The sequence below is a fragment of the Dipodomys spectabilis genome, unplaced genomic scaffold, assembly GCF_019054845.1.
Source record: "Dipodomys spectabilis isolate Male_0828 unplaced genomic scaffold, ASM1905484v1 ptg000038l, whole genome shotgun sequence".
NCBI classification, from domain to species: Eukaryota; Metazoa; Chordata; class Mammalia; order Rodentia; family Heteromyidae; genus Dipodomys; species Dipodomys spectabilis.
The window spans coordinates 915,412-936,793 of NW_024870715.1; the positions used below are offsets into that span (position 1 = coordinate 915,412).

At 38.3% G+C, this 21,382-nt stretch overlaps 1 protein-coding gene across 3 annotated transcripts in view; it reads left to right on the forward strand.

Moving 5' to 3' along the window:
* Positions 1-21,382, forward strand: part of Heatr5a (HEAT repeat containing 5A) — a 119,247-nt gene that overhangs the window by 52,224 nt on the left and 45,641 nt on the right. For all 3 annotated transcript variants that reach the window (XM_042677394.1, XM_042677396.1, XM_042677395.1), the window contains exons 15-21: positions 5,092-5,255; positions 5,345-5,517; positions 10,919-11,024; positions 11,639-11,829; positions 15,698-15,857; positions 19,135-19,324; positions 20,407-20,576. In XM_042677394.1, the coding sequence (XP_042533328.1) occupies positions 5,092-5,255; positions 5,345-5,517; positions 10,919-11,024; positions 11,639-11,829; positions 15,698-15,857; positions 19,135-19,324; positions 20,407-20,576 (1,154 nt within the window). The remainder of the gene's footprint in view (positions 1-5,091; positions 5,256-5,344; positions 5,518-10,918; positions 11,025-11,638; positions 11,830-15,697; positions 15,858-19,134; positions 19,325-20,406; positions 20,577-21,382) is intronic.

Below are 21,382 nucleotides of genomic sequence, written 5' to 3' on the forward strand. Positions count from 1 at the left end.
TTTTCCATCATTTCTACTTAGCTACAGGACCAAACATGGTCCTTATATGTTGGATACCCAACAGAATTTTATTGCTGAGTGTTCTATTCTGGTAATTAAACTTTAAATCACTCTGATTTGCTTTATTAAGCCTTCATTGATAGCTGTCCATCCTCCCTCTTACCTATAACTGCTCCTTTCTTTAAACCTAATAATGCTTTTGTTTTCATCTTTTAGGAGTCATAATTCTTTCCAACTTTGTATGATAATTAATGTGTGTATTTGTATCCCATGTATTGTAACTTCTTGAAATAAAAAAAAAAATTGGGGTTGGGAAGGTGGCTCAGTGGTAGAGCGCCTACCTTGCATACATGAGGCCCTGGGTTCGATTCCTTAGCACCACATAAGCAGAAAAACTGGAAGTGGAGCTGTGGCTCAAGTGGTAGAGTGCTCACTTTGAGCTGAAGAGCTGAGGGACAGCACCCAGGCCCAGAATTCAGGCCCTATGACCAACAAAAAACAAACAAACAAAATATTTCTCTGTAGCATCTCAAATAAAAAATAAATGAGTTATTGTGGATTGTGGTTAAAAACTCAAATTCTGGAGCCTGATTCTCTAGATTTCCGTCTGATTCTGCTATTTAATTGCTTTATAATCTCTGACCAATAACAAATAAGTTTTATTTCCCCATCTATAAAATGATAGTGCTACCCTTACTTTATGAGTTTTATTATGAGGATATATATATATATAAAGCTTCTAATACATTTCCTGACACATATTAAGCCTTCAGTAAAAATTTGTTGTTTAATATTACTGCTACTAATAATACAGAAAAAAATCAGTATGGTTGCTGCTGCTTGGGAGTTGAGGCAGGATTGCTTTGTCATCAGTCTGGGCCTCCATTAATGCAACCATATGTGGATAGAAATAATTTAAAGTTTTCTTTAAAAAAATTATGGCAAATGAACCTTTTCTAATTTATCCTACCATTTATCACTAGGAGACATCACTCCCGGTCTTCATTTCTTCCTGATGCTATTTGCTCAAAGAAACACTTGCAGAAGTTGAATGTGGCCAGTTACTGATGGCTTCACCTATAACTCTTAGCTACTTAGGAAGCTGAGACTGAAGATCATGGTTTAAATGCTAGCCAGGACAGGGAAGTCCATGGAACTCTTTTTTTTTTGGGGGGGGGGGGGGAGGGGGAGGTTTCCAGTCGTAGGGCCTGAACTCTAGGCCTGAGCGCTGTCCCTCAGCTCTTCACCTCAAGGGTAACACTCTACCACTTGAGCCACAGCACCATATCCGGCTTTTTTTTTTTTTCTGCTTATGTGGTACTGAGGAATCGCACCCAGGGCCTCATGCATGCAAGGCAGCCCTCCATGAGACTCTTATTTCCAATTAACCACCAAAAAGCCAGAAGTAGAGGTGTGACTCAAGTGATAGAACACTACCCTTGAGCAAAAAAGCTCTGGAAAACTGTGCATAGGTGGTCCACACCTGTTAACCTAGCTACTCAGATCTGAGAATCACATTAAAAGCCAGCCTGGGCAGGAAAGTCCATGAGACTCTTATCTCCACTTAGCTACCAAGAAGCTGGAAATGGACCTGTGGCTTAAGTATTAGAGTGCTAGCGTTCAGCAAAGAAGAACAGAACCCAAACAGAATTCAAGCTCTAGGACCAGACCACCCCCCCCCCCCCACCAAAAAAAAAAGAAAAGATCCAAGACAGTACCCAGGTTCTAAGTTCAAGTACCAGGTTGGGACCCCCCCCCCCCCCACCCGCTCAAAAAAAAAAAAGATTTTTAAGGCTTTTCTTTAAAGCAGCTTTTTTTTTGGTGACACTGGGATTTGAATTCAGGGCTGCATGCTTGCTAGACTGGTGAAATTCCACTTAAAGTCATTCCCTGTATCTATTTTTTACTATTAATTTTTGGATTTGGTTTTGTTGTGTTGTGCCAATTACAAGGCTTGAAATGAGGGGCTTTTGCTCTCATTCCTCCTTCATGCTCATGGCTATTGCTCTACAAATTATGTCATACCTCCAGTCTAGCATTTTGCTAGATTGGAGATTGAATCTCATGAATTAGCTATGAACTGCAATCCTCTAATCTTAGTCTCCTGAGTAGCTAGGATTGTAGGCATGAACCACCAGCTCTTGGCACTAGTTATTTGTTTTGGTGGAATTTTTTGCTTATAAACATTTATTTAAGGGGCTGGGAAGGTGGCTCAGTGGAAGAGTGCTTGCCTCACATGCATGAGGCCCTGGGTTCAATTCCTCAGCATCACGTAAGCAGAAAAAGCCAGAAGTAGCACTATGGCTCAAGTGGTAGAGCCTTAGTCTTGAGCAGAAGAGCTGAGGGACAGTGCCCAGCCCCAGAGTTCAGCCCCACAACCGACCAAAAAAAAAATTATTCAAGTAAAATATGATGACATGTTTATAATCTATCCCAGAGCCTCTCTCCATCTGTCCATCTCCCTTTCAATGTATAAGTAGCAATCTTGCTGTTTCCATACAACCCTTTAAAATTTTCATGGTAACTTAAGTAGCTACCTACAGTCTCCAACTGTGGATTCTATTTTGTAGTCCAGGCTGAATTCATAGTCTTCCTCCTTCTGTCTCTCATTGTACTATAGGTACATTCCACCATACCCAGCTTCAGTGATAAATTCTCATAAAATTTATATTTACTTAAAACTTACATTTTACAGCTATTGTCAAGCTGAAGCTTCATACTTTGATTGAGAGGTCTCTTCACTCTGGACCCAAGCAAGCAATGCAGATAAAAATGTGCATCCAGCGGGGTGCCGGTGGCTCACACCTGTAATCCTAGCTACTCAGGAGGCTTAGATCTGAGGATCTCAGTACAAAGCCAGCCCAGGCAGGAAAGTCTATGAGATTCTTATCTCCAACCAACTCCAATCAACCACCAGAAAACTGGAAGTGATGCTATGGCTTAAGTAGTAGAATGCTCACCTTGAGCTGAAGAATACAAGGACAGCACCCAGGCCCAGAGTTCAAGCTCATGACCAAAAAAAAAAGAAAAAAATATGCATCCAGTAGTAAAAATGACATTACTGCTTTGCGCAATTCAGTTACCATTTGAGCTTCTACTTTTCTAGCTAATGCTCTTTCCTGTTTAAAACAACAAAAACTGGCTTAATATAAATTCAAGATGGTGCTAGCTTTTTATTGTTTTGTTTTAATCATTTATAAATTCTTTGTTGCTACTTAAAATGGGTGATTGAGAATAATTTTAGGATACTATATGTAGTAATAGGCTACTAGGTGAGGCGTATAACAGGCCTGAGTATTGACAAAATGGCCAAAAGTTACAACTACATATTCCCATACTGCTTACTGACATAACACATGATAATTAATAAGAGAGAAAACATTTAAAAAATCAATTGTATATAAATACTCCCAGAATTTAAAGTGCTGATAACTTTTGCCTCAAAGGGAACTTTCTTTTCTTTTAGCCAAAAATTTCTGAAAGTCATAAATCCAACTTTTGATCAGGAAATTGTGAAACATATTTTAAAAACAGGAAATAAAAAGTGAAAATAGAACTTTCTTAATTGGTATAAGTTGCCATTTAATTAGCTGCTTATCATAAATTGATATTACTTTGGTAATAGTCACTTTTTGCTAAATACAAAGGCTAACTATATTGTCATTTGACAATACCAAAAAATCAAAGCCTCAGATATGTAAGTTAGAAATCTGGGCCAAATAGCAGCAAGGATAGGTAGATGGGCAGTTATTTTTAAAACATTTAAGTAAAATAGCTTTTCGTTTTGCATTGCTTTTTTTTCTGACATTAGTTACTTTTAGGATGGAGTTTTGTTTCTCCCGCGGCACCCCCCCCCCCCCCCCCCCCCCCGCCGCAATTTGCACATAAGCCACAATCAGCCTATTTTTTGGCTTCCTCTCATTGTTGGAATCACAGACACATGCCATGGTATACAGCTTCCTTCTTGCGGAGATGGAGTTTCATAGATTTTTCTGCCCTACCTGGCCTAGCACTGCAATTCTCGAGTTATCAGATGTAAACTTGAGGTACAGATGTGTGTACCCCTCCCAGACATGTGTAACCCTCCCACCTGTGGCTTGAGAAAGACTCTCTTAAGCTCTGCCATCTGAGCTGGCCTCAAATTTTGATCCTTTTTCTCTCAGCTGTGTAAGAGCTAGGATTATAAGCATAAGCCACCAACAAGTACCAGCCTTTTTTTTTTTTTATTGTTCGTTGTTTTACGAGACAGAATCCTTGCTCTTGTCACCAAAACAGGCCTCCAACTGCTGGGCTCAAGTATTATCCTTCTGCCTCAGCAATAGTTGTAACTACAGGTAATACAACTATACCAGGTCAAATCTAAATAGGTGTATGTGTTGCTGGGAATTGAGTGCCTCATATATCCTAGAGAAGCATTCTGCCACTAAGCAACATAGTTAAACAAGCCTTGTCTGGTTTTTTTTGTTTGTTTTGCAGAATTGAAGATTAAACCCAGGGCCTCAGGTATGCTAGTCTAGCATTCTACCACTTGAGCCATGTCTCCATTTCTGGTTTATGTGTGGTTTTTGACAAGAAAAAACCATAACAAATTCATTAGTTGCCTAAGGAATGAGAATATTAGATTCCTAAATCTGTTTTTGTACTACATGTTGTTTTTTCTTTTGTTTTGTTTTTGTTAGTCATGGGTCCTGAACTCTGGGCCTGGGCACTGTCCCTCAGCTCTTCAGCTCAAGGCTAGCGCTCTACCATTTGAGCTACCACGCTCCTCTGGCTTTTTCTGCTTATGTGGTGCTGAAGAAGTTAATATTTACTAACTATATAAGAGACTTTCTTTGAAATGTCTTTTTACTTCTGTTAGCCTTGTGACCAGCAACACATAATTGAACTACTCAGTTGAAGGCAGTTTTGAAATATCTATTTATAAAAAAATATTTTTTGAAAATACATATTTTTTCAAATATATTTTTGAAAAACATAATCATTGGACATAATATTTTAAAGGTGGCCAGTATGTGTTAAAGCTAACTCTGGACTTTTTAAATCCCAGGAATTCCTAAATTGCTAATTGCTCTTTTTTCTCTGACTCAACAGGAAACTTCTGTACTATCCTCAAAGAGCTGACTGCTGACCTAACTGCCCCTGATATCCAGGTGGCCGCCTCTTCCTGTTTACTTCCACCCCTTTGTCATCAGGATGATCTTTTGATATTAAGTCCTTTGCTACAAGAGACTGACCATAAATTCATTGAAGAACAGGTGTGGCCATTTTAAAATTATTCTTGGTAAATTTAATCTGTGAACAGTGACTTTTAATTAAAAACTTCATGTGCCTTTTTAAATTTTAGCTCCTGCTTGGTAATGGTGTTGCTTGTGGAAGTCTTGAATATGACCCTTATTCGATTTATGAGGATATAGAAGGAGATTCTGTGCCTAAACCCCTACCTCCAACACTGTCAGTTATTAGTTCTGCATCCAAGCTCTTTGGGGTTGTCTGTGCTCATGTGGAAGATGCTCAGAGGTAAATTCCTTCAACAGTTCAATTATCCTGAAATATAATATTGGTTTGGTAAATTTACAATAGAGAAATAATGGATAAGAGGAATGTTGTCAGATCTCATTAATGAAGGTGATGGGTGAACATGAGATTAAGGTTCATATTCTCTTAGCTAATATTGAATAAGAAATTATTAAGTGCCCCATTCTAGGTACTGTTATGGCTATGATATTTTGACTAAAATTAGTTTATCATCTAGCCAATAACACATATGGAAAAGTCAATAAGGGCAAAAGGAATGCTGATTGATTTGTGATTGGTTGTTATAAAGATAAGCATCTTTAAAAAAATTAACTTAGACTAGATCTCATCATAGGCTTTCTTTGGAAATTTTATGGAATTGTTACAGATTCAGTAATTAGTCTTCAAATGCCTACTATGACAATTTACCTAAAATGAACTTTGGGATAGATGTGGCACATACCTGCATTCCCAGAACTTAGGCAGCTTAGGTTGGAAGATCTCGACTTCCAGGGGAGCTTTGGCTACATAATGAGACCCTTTTTCAAAATACCAAATAATAATAATAAATACATTTCCCTCAAGATAAAATAGGAATGAGAATGAAAATGAAGATGAGAGAATTAAGTCCAGTTTATAAACTCTCACTGCTATCTTTTTTTTTTTTTTTGGTCGGTTGTGGGGCCTGAACTCTGGGCCTGCGTGCTGTCCGTCAGCTCTTCAGCTCAAGGCCAGCACTCTACCACTTGAGCCACAGCACCACTTCCGGCTTTTTCTGTTTTTGTGGTGCTGAGGAGTCAAACCCAGGGCCTCATGCATGCAAGGCAAACACTCTACCACTGAGCCACCTTCCCAGCCCTTGCTATCTTTTTTGTTGTTCATGTCTATCAATTATATGGGACATTCTAAGCTATAAATATTAAGAAAGACATTTTACCTCAAAATAAACTAACTTATGTAATGATACATTGATTAGCTTCTTTTTGGTACATTTCACAGTGTTAACATATGAAGACATCGTGTTATAGATCTTAAATATATACAATTTACAACTTTTTTGTTTGTTTTTTTGGGTCCGGTCATGGGGCCTGAACTCTGGGCCTGGGTGCTGTCCCTCAGCTCTTCAGCTCAAGGCTAGTGCTCTACCACTTGAGCCACAGTGCCACTTCCGGCTTTTTTCTTTTTGCTTATGTGGTGCTGAGGAATCGAACTCAGGGCCTCATGCATGCAAGGCAAGCGCTCTACCACTGAGCCACCTTCCCAGCCCCACAATTTACAACTTTTATATTCACCAAATGTATTCCAATAAAACTAGGAAAGAGTTACTAGCATTAAAACATATTATGTAGGTTGTAGGAAGGAATAGGAGAAAGAAGCTGGTAAAAAGTGAAGTGTCCAAAAAAGAAATATACTCATTACCTGACTTAAGAAATGATGACCCCTCTGTCCAGCACCTGAATTAAAACAATAAAATTATATTTTAAAGCATACTAGTTAGAGATTTCTAGCTCATGCTGTTACCAAAAAATAAATATAAGATGCTTCCCTGACCAAAGAAAGAAACTTTGGCTCAGAAATACAAAGCTGGCCCAGCACTGGTGCCTCACACCTGTAATCCTAGCTACTTAGAAGACTGAGATCTGAGGATCATTGTTCAAAGCCAGACCAGGGTGGAAAGTCCATGAGACTCTTCTCCAATATTCAAAAAAAAGCCAGAAGTAGCACTGTGGCTCAAGTGGTAGAGTGATAGCCTTGAGCCAAAGAGGTTTAGGGACAATGCCCAGGCCCAGAGTTCAAGCCCTAGGAATGGCACACAAAAAAAAATTCCAAAGCTGATAAACATTTTTCATTTAGAATGAGGTTGTTTTCCTTATTTTTTTTCTTGGCAATATTGGTGTTTGAACTTGGGGCCTTGCACTTCATAGTCTACAACTTGTACCATAGCTCTAGAATGATAGTGGTTTTTGTTGCAGGGGCCGGGGGGGGGAGAGGGGGTCCTAGAGCTTGAATTCAGGACCTGGCACTGTCCCTCAGCTTCTTTGCTCAAGGCTAGTGTTCTACCACTTGAGCCACAGCACCACTTCTGAGTTTTTTGTTTTGTTTTGTTTTTTTGGCAGTTAATTAAAGATAAGAATCTAGTAGGCTTTCGTGCCTAAGTTGGCTTTGAACTGAAATGCTCAGATCTCAGCCTCCTGAGTAGCTAGGCTTTCGGGCATGAGCCACCGTCACCCCGCTAGAATAATAGTTTCTTAATTGATAATCGAACATAAGCTTTTCTATGATCCAGGAAAATATGTTATTGTCTGAGAATCTAAAGGGAAATCAATCTCTCCCGTAAGCTATTCTGGTTAATATTGTGAAGTTACTACAGTCATTAATTTATTCATATTTCCTCTTTCCCTTTCTTCCTCTCTATTTTCTACCTTTCTTTCCCTTCCTTCCCTATCTTTCCGACATGTGAGGCTATGCATTTGGTTTAATATAGCTTTTATTGTATCATATTATTTAGGCCTAAAACTGTGCTCATTTTCCTCCTGTTTATTCAAGGCTGGGCTTGTTTCGTTTGCTTTAATTTAAAAATTTAGACTTTATTAAATCAAAACTTATAATTCTGTTTGGATTCTAACTGAACAAAAAATAGTAGGCAGCAGTTTGGAAATTGTTTTTAAAGGAAAATCAGTCTGGCAGAATCTCAGGTCATAGGAACTGTTAGAAACCTCCAGTGGGTGTCGCTAGAGGACTAGAGGAAAGAAACTGAAGAATATGAAAGTAAAGTTTTTAACTTCCTGTTATACCAATTATACTTGTTTGTGGCAGTCCTTTTTCTTCCAGTTACATTACATGTGCTTTTCCAGATAAGAAAGGTCTTAAGGTATCAGTATTTGACAGCTATATATTAAAAATAGTTTAGGCTGGGAGGTGGCTCAGTGGTAGAGTGCTTGCTTTGCATGCATGAGGCCCTGGGTTCAATTCCTTAGCACCACATAAGCAGTAAAAGCCAGAAGTGGTGCTGTGGCTTTAGTGGTAGAGCGCTAACCTTGAGCTGAAAGAGCTGAGGGACAGCACTCAGGCCCAGAGTTCAGACTCCACAACCGGCAAAAAAAATAGTTTGATATAATTGTGGCTAAAACACATTTGAACAGCTCAAAACAAACCATTTACAAGATTACGCTGAAGTTGGAAAATTTTTTTAATATTATTTATACATTGAGAAAGTACAAGTGCCAGTACAAAAAAAAAACAATGTTTTATAAGCTACCAAATTCTCCAATATTAAATGGTATGCCAGTATTGAATCAATTGTGTTAGTTTCCCAATTGGCTTAGCTTTCTTTCACTATAATTAATATCTGAGCCCTGCGCTGGTAGCTCACCCCTGTAATCCTAGCTACTCAGGGGGCTGAGATCTGAGGATCGTGATTCAAAGCCAGCCCAGGCAGGAAAGTCCATGAGACTCTTATCTCCACTATACCACTCAGAAAACCGGAAGTGGCACTGTGGTTCAAGTGGTAGAGTGCTAGACTTGAGCTGAAGAGCTGAGGGACAGCGCCCAGGCCCAGAGTTCAAGTCCCACGACCGGAAAATAAATAAATATCTGAGATAATCAGTTTGAAGAAGAAAGTTTATTTTGGTTCTTAAAAAGAAATTTTAAGGCAGGGATTGTGGCTTAATGGTAGAGTACTTACCTAGCAAGCATGAGGCTCTGGTTAAATTCCTCAGTACCACATCAATAAAAAATACATGAAATTAATAAAGATTTAAAAAAGAAAAAAATGGGGCTGGGAAGGTGGCTCAGTGGTAGAGTGCTTGCCTTGCATGCATGAGGCTCTGGGTTCGATTCCTCAGCACCACATAAGCAGAAAAGGCTGAAAGTGGCACTGTGGCTCAAGAGGTAGAGTGCTAGCCTTGAGGTGAAGAGCTGAGGGACAGCGCCCAGGCCCACAGTTTAGGCCCCATGACCGGCAAAAAAGAAAGGAAGGAAGGAAGGAAGAAAGAGAGAGAAAGAAAGAAAAAGAAAGAAAGAATAACCACTCAAAAAAAGTGTGGCTTATTGATAGAGTGCTTGCCTAGCATGCATGAAGCCCTGGGTTCAATTCCTCAGCACTACATAAACAGAAAAAGCAGGAAGTGTCACTGTAGCTCAAGTTGTAGAGTGCCTTGAGCAAAAAGAAGCTCAGGGGCAGTGCCCAGGCCCTGAGTTCAAGCTCCAGGACTGGCAAAAAGAAAGGGAGAGGGGGAAGGAAGGGAGAAAAGGAAGGAAGGAAGGAAGGGAAGGGAGAAAAGGAAGGAAGGGAAGGAAGAAAAGGAAGGAAGGAAATGAAGGAAGGAAGGAAAGGAAGGAAGGAGGGAAGGAGAGAAGAGAGAAATTTCAAGCCAGTCACTGGCTTGTGCTTATAATCCTAGCTACTCAGGAGGCTGAGATCTATGGATCGTGGGTCCAAGCCAGCCTGGGTAAGAAAGTCCGTGAGACTAATCTCCAATAAACCACCAGAAAATTAGAAATGGAGTTGTGGCTCAAAGTGGTAGAGCACTAGCCTTGAGCAAGAAGAACTCAGGAACAGTGCCCAGACCCTGAGTTCAAGCCCCAGGACTAACCAAAAAAGAAAGAAGAAAGAAAACAAATTCCAATCCCTGGTCTCACTGCCAGAATACATGACAGGAAAATACCACTTCATCTTCTGACCAGGAAGCCTAGTGCAAAGATTCTCCACAGTCTCCTAAAGGGGGCATACCCACATTTACCTGAAGACTTCTCACTAGTACCTACCTCCCCCAAAGTGCCAAACTCTGGGGACCAAGCCTTTACTACAGGAACTGTTGGGGACATTTATGTAAACCTTAACACCAATTATTGGAATGTACATTCTCACATTTAAAAATGCTGTGGTAGTCTAAAGAACAGTTTAAAAGAAGCCTTTAATGAGATTGCTCATTATTTATACATTGAGAAAGTAGTGTGTAGTTTAAATAGTGTTGATGACTTTCCTTCTTTAAGAGTCCAATCAAAAAAATAAACATATTAGAATTGGGGAGAGGGAGACAAAAAACTTTTTGCAAGTAACTTCTGTGCATGTTTTGGGTTTTTTTTAGTGTATGTTTTATTTAGACAATATCTATTGAAGTAGCTTAATTTGTCCAGAGAAAAATCTTAAAGTGATATAATCTAATCTTTATAACAAAATTATCTTTATACTATTAAAACGATAAGATATTTTTCTATTTGTTGTGATATATTATTTTTCCCAAAATATCTCAAAGTTTTCAACAATGATTTATCTCAGTAGTTTCAACAAAATAATACAGGAAGGCAAATTAGCAGTAGATTCTCAGCTGCCCTTTACTTATTTTTTTAGTCTTACAAATCTCACCTGTTTGCTTTTAAATCATGTTGTTTCTGATTCTAGGCTTCTTATATTGGAACAGCTTTTGAACAGTATAAAGCACACAAAAGGAGTTCGTCAGCAAGTAGTTCAGCTGCATGTTGTTTCTTCTATTTCTAATTTCTTGAAGGTAAATCTTGTTGTTTTTTTTTATTCAAACTTTGCTTAATTTTTAAAATGTCCCTGTCTAATTAAATAGATTAGAGGATGGGGTTTTTAAAGGACTTACTGTTCTTTTTTTCTTGATCTCCTTATAAACAATGTTTATAAACAATGGCTCAGGGTTTTGAATACTCCTTCTACTACTTTTTCTCTACATAGAACTTGTTAGTTAGAAATAAAATATATATGGCCTAGGCTTACAACCATGCTGTAACCTACCGAATCTGACATCCTAGACCAAGAGATTGATAAATTGTTTATTGACCAGATTTAGCTCAATATTGTACTTAAAGCTCAACATTGCATTTACAATGTAACTAATTCTAAATTGAAATACTTTAGTCTTTATTAATTACTCATTTTATGAGCATCTCTGATAATGGTGCTCCAGATATTTTATGCCAACATGCTAATTATTGCCATATTGTTTTGCCTCTTTAGAAAAATAAACTAAAATTCTATTTTTTGATCAGTTATATACACACACATACACACACACACACATACACATATATATACATGTATATTACATTCTGATTTTCTCAGTATATGAACATTTGGATTGTTCTTTATGTATTTTAGTACCTGGCTGGCTCCAAGGGAAGTTTAAGTCCAGAAGAAATAAGAAGAGTTGTCCTAACATTAGTAATGGGAGCCCTAGAAAGTACCAACCCCCTTTTGAGATGTACAGCCGCAGAAGCCTGGGCTAGATTAGCCCAAGTGGTTGATGATGGAGTTTTTACTGCCGGGTTAGCTCAAGTTAGCTTTGAAAAGTAAGTGAATTTCTTAATTTATACTCATGGGCTCTATGTCAAAACTACGTGTAACTTATTTGTTCAAATTAGCAGAAACTTTGTTCTGAGATTTAACTAAGTAATTCTGTTCACTTAAAAACACAAAATAAAAGAGACCCTTTTGACCTAACATAAAATTATTACTATTTGAACTTCAATCTTTTGAGATACTTCTGGGGTTTTGTCATATATAATATAGATGATCAATTGTAAGAAGAACCTACAGGAAAAGGGAAATATACAGAATACACATCAGAAAAAAATAAACTTTTTATTTTACCAAGTCTATAACTCGTGGTAGGTTCCTTAATACTCTTAGCAGTTTTCTTTTTTTCTCTTTTTTGAACTGAGAGCCTTGTGTTTAGCCATATTCCCAACCCTTTTTACCCTCATTTTTTAAATAGGATCTCATATGTATGCCAGAGCCACATATGTATGCCAATCTGCCTATTTACAATTGCCATATAGCTAGGATGACAGGTACATGCCACCACTTCCCCTGTTGATTGAGGTGGGGTCTCTTATTTATGCCTTCAGCTGCATTCCTTTTGATCTCCACCTACTGAGCAGCTAGGATTGAAGGTATGAACCACTGGTATCTGGTTACTTTTCTACAATTTTGAATAGATGGTTGATTATATATCCTACCTGTCTAAGAATCTTTTTTTAAAATAATTTTTTATTGCGATTGATTACATAAATTTCACAAATTTCACAGTATGGTGAGATAGTGATACTTCATCAAGAACACATTTTAACCTTTTCACAAGGCAAATTGTCATTATCATTCATGGTCTATAATGTTTGTGAATTCTATGGGCTTTGACAGTACAACCCTTTCTTCCACATTGGGTGATATGTACATTTCTTTCCTTTTGCTTAGTGTAAGCTGTTCCCTCTTTCCCTCTCATTCCTCCCTCCCATTACTGCCCTTGAGTTGCTTCGTTCATTTTCATCATGTCCAGTGCAGATGATGGGCTCCTCTGTTGTATATTTTCCCATTTCCCTCTGATTCTGTGTCTTCCTCTGAGCTTCCCTCAAATATGCTCATACATATATCATATATGTGGTCAAGAATATGGAGTTGCTGGCGCCAGTTCACTCCTGTAATCCTAGCTACTCAGGAAGCTGATATCTGAGCATTGCAGTTCAAAGCCAGCTCCAGCAGGAAAGTCTGTGAGACTCTTATCTCCAATAAACCACTCAGAAAACCAGAAGTGGCTCAAGAAATAGAGCGCTAGCCTTGAACTGAAATGCTGAGAGACAGCACCCAGGCCCAGAGTTCAAGCCCCATGACCGACAAAAAAAAAAAAAAAAAAAAAAAGAACATGAAGTCATTTAGAAATGATATGACAAATTGAGTGGAGGTCCTTTGTTTTACAAGTCTTGTTTACTTTGTCATACCTCCTTGCATTTTGGATTTAACATCCACATATCAGAGAGACCATGTGCTGCTTATCTCTCTGCTCTAGGCTCACCTTGCTCAACATGAGTTGTTCTAGGTCCATCCATTTCCCTGCAAATGCCATTATTTTGTCCTTTCTAATGGCTGCATAATATTTCATGTATACAGGTACCACAATTTTTGGATCCATTTATCTGTAGTGAGGCATCTGGGTTGTTTCCATATCTTGGCTATTGTGAACAGTGCAGTGAACATGGAGGTGCATGTATACTGGTTCCTGTTGTTCAGGGTAGATGCCCAGGAGTGGTATGGCTGGGTCATAGGGGAGGTCTATGTTTAGTTTTCTGAGGTACCTCTAGACTGCTTTCCAAAGTGGTTGGATTAGTGTACATTCCCACCAGCAATGCAGTAGGGTTCCACTTTCTCTGCATCCCCACCAGCATTTGTTGTTGGCTGAATTAGGATGTGGGCCATTCTGACTGGGGTTAGGTAGTATCTCAGAGTTGTTTTTATTTGCATTTCCTTTACAGCCAGAGATGATGAACATTTCCTCATGTGTTTCTTTTTTGTTTGTTTGTTTGTGGTCTTGGGGCTTGAACTCTGGGCCTAGGCACTGTCCCTCAGCTCTTCGGCTCAAGGCTAGTGCTCTACCACTTAAGCCACAGTGCCACTTCCGGCCTTTTCCGCTTATGTGGTGCTGAGAAATCGAACCCAGGGCCTCATGCATGCAAGGCAAGCACTCTACCACTGAGCCACCTTCCCAGCCCCTTTGCCATTTTTATCTCCTTCTGAGAAGTCTCTCTCTAGTTCCTTTGCCCATTTAATGATTGGCTTGTTAGATTTGGGAGGGATTAGTTTCTTGAGTTCTCTGTATATAACGGATATTAGGCCCTTGTCTGATATATTGCTGGCAAATATTTTTTCCCAATAAGTTGGCTGTCTTTCTAGGTTGGGTAGCTATATTTTTAGCTTTTAGTTTAAGGTAGTCCCATTTGTCAAGTCTCTCTCCAATTTGTTGTGACCCTGAGCCTCTGTTCAGGAAGTTCCTGCTTGTGCCTAGAAGTTCAAATGTCCTTCAGTAGTTTCAGAGTTTCAGGTTTGATGTTAAGGTATTTAATCCATTTTGAGTTGATGTTAGTGCGTGGTGACAGGCTGGGATCCACTTTTAGTTTTTTGCATGTAGCTGCCCAGTTTTCCCAGCAGCAATACTATCTAAATCTTAAGGCCGGCCAGACACCAGTGGCTCACACCTATAAATCTTAGCTACTAAGGAGCCTGAGATCTGAGGATCATGGTCAAAGCTAGCCCAGGAAGGAAAGTCTATGAGACTCTTACCTCCTATTAACCACCAGAAGTGGAACTGTGGCTCAAATAGGAGATTGTTGGCCTTGAGCCAAAAAGGTCAGGGATAATGCCTAGGGCCCCTAGTTCAAGTCCTGGGACCAGCACGCATGCATGCATCTGCACATGTGCACGCCTGCGCACACGCTTACACACACACACACACACACACACACACACACACACACACACACACACACAAGAATCTTAAGGTAAAAGAGTAATATGAATATTAACATGAGAAAATTGTTTTTTGTTTTCAGTTACAAATATATACTCATGATTATAAGAATCTCAATTCTACTATTTCATAGAAGTTACTTTATGACAAGTAGTTCAGCTATCATCTTGAAAGTTTCCTCATCTATAGAAAGGAACTATAGTATCATGAAGTATAGGGTTAAAAGGATTAAAGAGCTAAATAAACTACCACATAGTAAATAGAAAATTCCTAATAAATCTTAAGTTTCTTCCTATATTTAATTTTGATCACAAAATTCTTAACTTAATGATAATGTAGTAATAAGTCCTCCCTTACAAACTTAGGAGTTGGGATGGAAGATACTAGAAGTGGCCATACTAAAATGATCATTAATAACATAAAGACTTTTTTATTTAAAATGTTCTCCTTGAAAGATAACTTTCAGCCAGGCACCAGTGGCTCATGCCTGTAATCCTAGGTACTTAGGAGGCTGAAATCTGAGGATCACGGTTCAAAGCCAGCCCAGGCAGAAAAGTCTGTGAGACTCTTATCTCCAGTAAACTTTTTATCATTTCACCAAAAATATATTTCTTAATTTTATAACTTTTTATAAGGAATTTTGCCTTATATAAGAAAGTTATGGCCGGGTGTCAAAATCCTAGCTACTCAGGAGCCTGAGATCTGAGGATTGCAGTTCAAAGCCAGTCCAGGCAGGCTCAAGTGGTTGAGTGCTAGTCTTGAGCTGAAGAGCTGAAGGATAGTGACCAGGCCGAGAGTTCAAGCTCCATGACCGAGAAAAAAAGAAAAAAGAAAAAAAGTTATGTATATGTATGAATTTTTGTTTGGTTTTGTTTCTTCTTTTCTGTGTTTGTCATTTATTTTTATTTCCATAATTATAGATTGAAGTCAGCAAGGGATGTGGTTACCAGAACAGGATATTCACTAGCCTTGGGATCCTTGTATAGGTATTTAGGAGGAATAAGTTCTTCTCAACATTTGAATTCTTGCATTGGAATCCTCTATACTTTGTCTCAGGACAGCACCTCTCCTGATGTGCAGGTAAGGACCTCATGTGATACCTTCCTTGAAATTGATGATTTGTGGGTGATGTAGATTACATTTCATGATTACTAATAATACCTGCCCCAAAGATTACTAATAATAATAATACCTGCCCCAAAGTAAGTGTCAAGGGCTGGGAAGTTGGCTCAGTGGTAGAGCGCTTGCCTTGCATGCCTGAGGCCCTGGGTTCGATTCCTCAGCACCACATAAGCAAAAAGAAAAAAGCCAGAAGTGGCGCTGTGGCTCAAGTGGTAGAGCACTAGCCTTGAGCTGAAGAGCTGAGGGACAGCACTCAGGCCCAGAGTTCAGGCCCCATGACTGGACCCCCCCCCCCCCCAAAAAAAAAAAGAAACAAAGTAAGTGTCAAAGCTACTGTTAATCTTTGATGGATTTTTTAAAATTCAAGGCTATCTTTCCCTCACACTCAGAATGGTCTGAAGTAAAGTTCAGTTTCTTTTTCTAAAAATGGGTCATCCTTCTATCATAATTATAGCTACTATTTTGGAGATCATAACAGGTCCCAGACATGCTTCTAAGTTAGCATATTAGTTCTCACAGTAATGTAAGGAAAATATAAGGCATATAGAAGTTAAATAACTTTCTCGGTTACGTGAAAAGGTAACAAATGCAGATTATAGACTTAAAACCTATATGTGATTGTACCATATTTCTATCAGTAAAATTGTCATTTTTCTGATGACTTAATCAACTCTGGAATGAGTTATAATCTAGTCTTTTACTTTCCTAATCTTATCTCTTTATGTGAGTGCCTAATTACCTTAGTAGCCTGCTTAAATAGGTCATGTTACTTCTAACCCATGTTACTTTTAACCCATGTTTAAATACGGTAGTTTGTTACTTTGTGCTTCTGTTATATTTCTCTTCACTCCTTATAAGAAATCTGTCCTCTTGTGCATAATTTTAAAAGTGAATACTTTTTTTGTTTTTCATTCTGGTATTGGGGCTTGAACTCAAGGTCTGGGTGCTGTTCCTTAGCTTTTTCACTCAAGCTAGCTCTTAACCACTTGGGCCACAGATTCACTTCCTGCTTCTTGGTGGTTAATTAGAGATCAGAGGCTCCCAGACTTTCTTGCCCAGTTGGGCTTCAAACCTCAATCCTCATATCTTACCTCCTGAGTAAGAATTACAGGAGTGAGCCACTGGTACCCAGTGTGAATACCTTTTTATTGATGAGCTTAAATGTTTCTTTCTGTAGTTGCCCATGTCATCCATCCTTATTGATCTTGACACTAGGGTCATAACTCCATGATAGAACATACACTTACCATTACTAAGCCCTGGTTTCGATCTGGGCACCAAATATTGTCATCATTATCATCCTGAGTCTTTTTGACTGCCGTTATTTATCTAACAGATAGGAACTGATTTTTATAGCATTTTAAGTTTTATGAGAACTATATAGCCATTGATGAAGAGATAAAATCCTTCCAGTTCACTTACTGAAGGGAGAATTTTTTTTACTTGCTTCTTGTTATGGAACATTCAAATATCCACAGAAGTAGAAAAATACTGGATGAGCCTATTTGACTTATGATTAAGCTTCAGTATTTATAAGTGTATGTCCAGTTTTATTTCATTTAAACTGTAGTATATATTTCTCTATGTAATTAATATTACACCTGCTCTGAGAGTACATGGCTGTGTGTAAGATGTGTAAATTGAAGGGCTGGAAGTATGGTTCAGTGGCAGAGTACTTGCCAGGTAAATTCAAGGCCCAGAATTTAAACAGCTGTGCTGTCAAAAGAAAGAAAGAAAGGAGGAAGGAAGGAAGGAAGGAAAGAAGAGAGAGAGAGAAAAGGAAAATAAGAAGGGGAAGAGAAAAAGAAAATGATAAAGGCCCTGAATTTAAAAAGCTATGCGAAAGAAAGAAAGGAAGGAAGGAAGGAAGGAAAAAAAGGAAAAAAAGAAGGGAAAGAGAAAAAAAATGATGGAGTCTCTGAATTTAAACAGCTGGCCAAAAGAAAAGAAGGAAGGAAGGAAAAAAAGAAGGGAAAGAGGGAAAAAAAATGATGGAGTCTCTGAATTTAAACAGCTGGCCAAAAGAAAGGAAGGAATGAAAGAAGAAAGAAAGAAAGAAAGGAAGGAAGGAAGGAAGGAAGGAAGGAAGGAAGGAAGGAAGGAAGGAAGGAAGGAAGAAAGGAAGAAAAGAAGAGGAAGAGAAAAAGAAAATGATGGGGAGGGGAGAGACAGTGTAAGAGAAAAAAATGTAAAAACTACATGGCCTAACAAGGATCTGGATCAAGAAAATACAGCAGACAGGGCTGGGAAGGTGGCTCAGTGGTAGAGCACTTGCCTTGCATGCATGAGGCCCTGGGTTCGATTCCTCAGTACCACATAAGCAAACAGAAAAAAGCCAGAATTGGCACTGTGGCTCAAGTGGTAGAGCACTAGCCTTGAGCTGAAGAGCTGAGGGACAGCGCCCAGGCCTAGAGTTCAGGCCCCACAACAGGACCCAAAAAAAAAAAAAAAGAAAATACAACAGACATTTTTCTCATGCTGTGTTTTGTTTAGCTACTCACCTCACTATTACTGTCCTGATTTGCAGCAGTATAAAGTTGGTTCATCTCCTTTTATATTTTACAACAGAATTATACTGTATGTACTCATGTCTGGCCTCATTTTGTTCATGTGAATTGTCCATATTGTTGCATGTAATTGTAGATTTTTTTAGTCCTTTTAAGAACTTGAATTTTCATTATTTATGTAGATTAAACAATAAAGAGTTTTGACAAACTATATTTTTAGCTAAAGTGTCAAATAACCTGCAATTTTTTATGCTGAACTTTATCTTAGTTTCTATTTCTAAGTTTGATGAGTTCTCTGAGTTGGTTTTATATTGGATATTTCTTTTTTTTTTTTGGTCAGTCGTGGGGCTTGAACTCTGGGCCTGGGCACTGTCCCTCAGCTCTTCAGTTCAAGGTGAGCGCTCTGCCACTTGAGCCACAGCGCACTTCTGGTTTTCTGGTGGTTAATTAGAGATAAGAGTCTCACAGACTTTCCAGCCCAGGCTGGCTTTGAATCACTATCCTCAGATCTCAGCCTCCTGAGTAGCTAGAATTACAGGCGTGAGCCACCAGCTCCTGGCTTATATTGGATATTTAAAGAGACAATTTTCTTAAACTCATAAATTCTGTTTTTTTTTTTCTAAATAGTAGTAGTACACTCGTGCTTTATTTGTTATTACTTTGTCAACAGTTGACTCTTGTGTTTCTTCATCTCCTGTAATATTTTTAATTGTTTTCTGTCTTCACAGACCTGGGCACTACATTCTCTGTCATTAATCATTGACTCTGCGGGTGCACTCTACTATGTGCATGTAGAACCCACCCTTTCGCTCATTATCCTGTTGTTGTTAAATGTGCCTCCAACTCATGCTGAAGTCCACCAAAGTCTAGGTCGCTGCTTGAATGCCCTCATTACCATGTTAGGTCCAGAGCTACAAGGTATGTATGCATTGGCTGCTTTTGTACTATTTTACATGAAAACGTATACACATAAAATTGAACTCAGTTTCTAGTTATATGGTTGGCACATAGTAGGTACACAGTATCTTCTGGTAAATGAATGTATAAGTGTCATTCAACTCAAATTTAGAAAAATAAGATATGTTACTCACACCTGTAATCCTAACTACTGAGGAAGTTGAGATCCAAAGGATCATTGTCTGAAGCCAACCCAAGCCAAAAAAAAAAAGTTAATCTATGCATCTGTGAACATTTTAATTCTTCAGGGATGTTCAGACATAAAGCAGAATAGTAAAAAGAATCTCTGAGAATTGACTTAGCTCAAATATTTGGAGCTGTTCTAATTGGTTTAATACAAGATTTTAATATATGAAAGTGATTCTTAACTAACACAGTAGGACTAAATTTATTACAAGTTTCTATTTTTACTTTTTATAAAGCCTTGTTAAAATCTGTAGTCTTTAATTCTTTCTTACCTAATTATTTGTATTGTAATAGCCATTTCTATTGAGAATAACTAATCTTATTTTTATTTTCAACTCCAGGCCTCACATTTGCTAGTCAAATGCTCTGCTATTTATACCTCCAACACTTTTTTGCCTTAGTAATTTTTCTAGTAAAGTCTTCAGTGTTTTGCCCAAGCCCAGCCTCAGATTAGAATTTATCCAGTTCTACGTCCTGCATAACTGAGATCACAAATGTAAACTACCACACCCAGTTTATTGGTTGAGATAGATTATTAACATTTTTTTGCGCAAAGTGGCCTTGAACCATGCTTCTTTTAATTTTCATTTCCTAAGTAGCTGGGATTGCAAGCCTTGCCTCTGATCTACAAATTTGTCATCTAGACATGGACACACTGAGTATGTTACCTAGTGCCTCACACATGCTAAATTCATGTTCTACTGAGTTGTGCCCATAGCACCATCCCTTTTGTAGTAGAATTTTACTTCAAAGGTCCTTAAGTTTAAAACTGAAAACAAGTTTTAAAACCTACTAATATATGTTTAAAACAAATGATTTTCTAGGCCAATTATTAATAGTTTGGCTTTTTATTTTAGGTAACAATACTTCAGTTTCAATGTTAAGGACTTCTTGTCTGTTGGGTTGTGCAGTGATGCAGGATAACCCAGGCTGTCTTGTTCAGGCTCAGGCCATCTCTTGCCTTCAGCAGCTGCACATGTTTGCTCCACGACATGTCAACTTGTCTAGCCTGGTTAACAGCCTCTGTGTGAGTATAAAGCTATAAATGAGTTCCTTCTTGCTTTTACTTGAAATGTAGATTATTCCAGTTAATTGCCTTCTGGACTGTGTACAAAATTATATGTTTTATACATATTTTTTTCAGTCTATTTTGGAAATGGTAAGGCAGTTTTCATATATTTACTTCCAAATCTCTTATGAATGGGTTTACTTTTTTAATATTTGGAATATTAATTCATATATATAAACATATACCTAGATGCTTCTTATAGTGTCCTAGGAAATATAGTGCTGTAGGGCACACAAATATTTATGAAGTGTCTCCTTTTTTTGTCCTATATTCTAAATTATTATAAAGAGGCTGGAGGCATGGCTTAGCAGTAGCATGCCTGGCTAGCAAGGTTGAAGCCCTGGGTTTCAAACCCCAGTATCACACACACACACACAAAAGTGAATAAATTATAATATAAAATGAAATTTTTTCATCTAAATTGGAGAACAAATAAAATGTATACTTGAAATTTAACAACATATATATCATCTAGATTCTTTTTCTGTGTGTTGTTGCTGGTCCTGAGACTTGAACTCAAGTCCTGGGTGCTGTCCCTGAGCTTTTGTGCTTTAGGCTACTACTTGAGCCACAGCTTTGCTTCTGGCTTTTTGGTGATTAATTGGAGATATGACTTTCATGGGACTATCCTACCTGGGCTATCTTTGAACCTTGATTCTCAGATTTCAGCCTCCTGAGTGGCTAGTGTTATAAGTGTGAGCAAATGGCACTCAGCCAATATGAGTTTTTATAAGCTATCTAACAAATGTAAAAAGATGAAGACA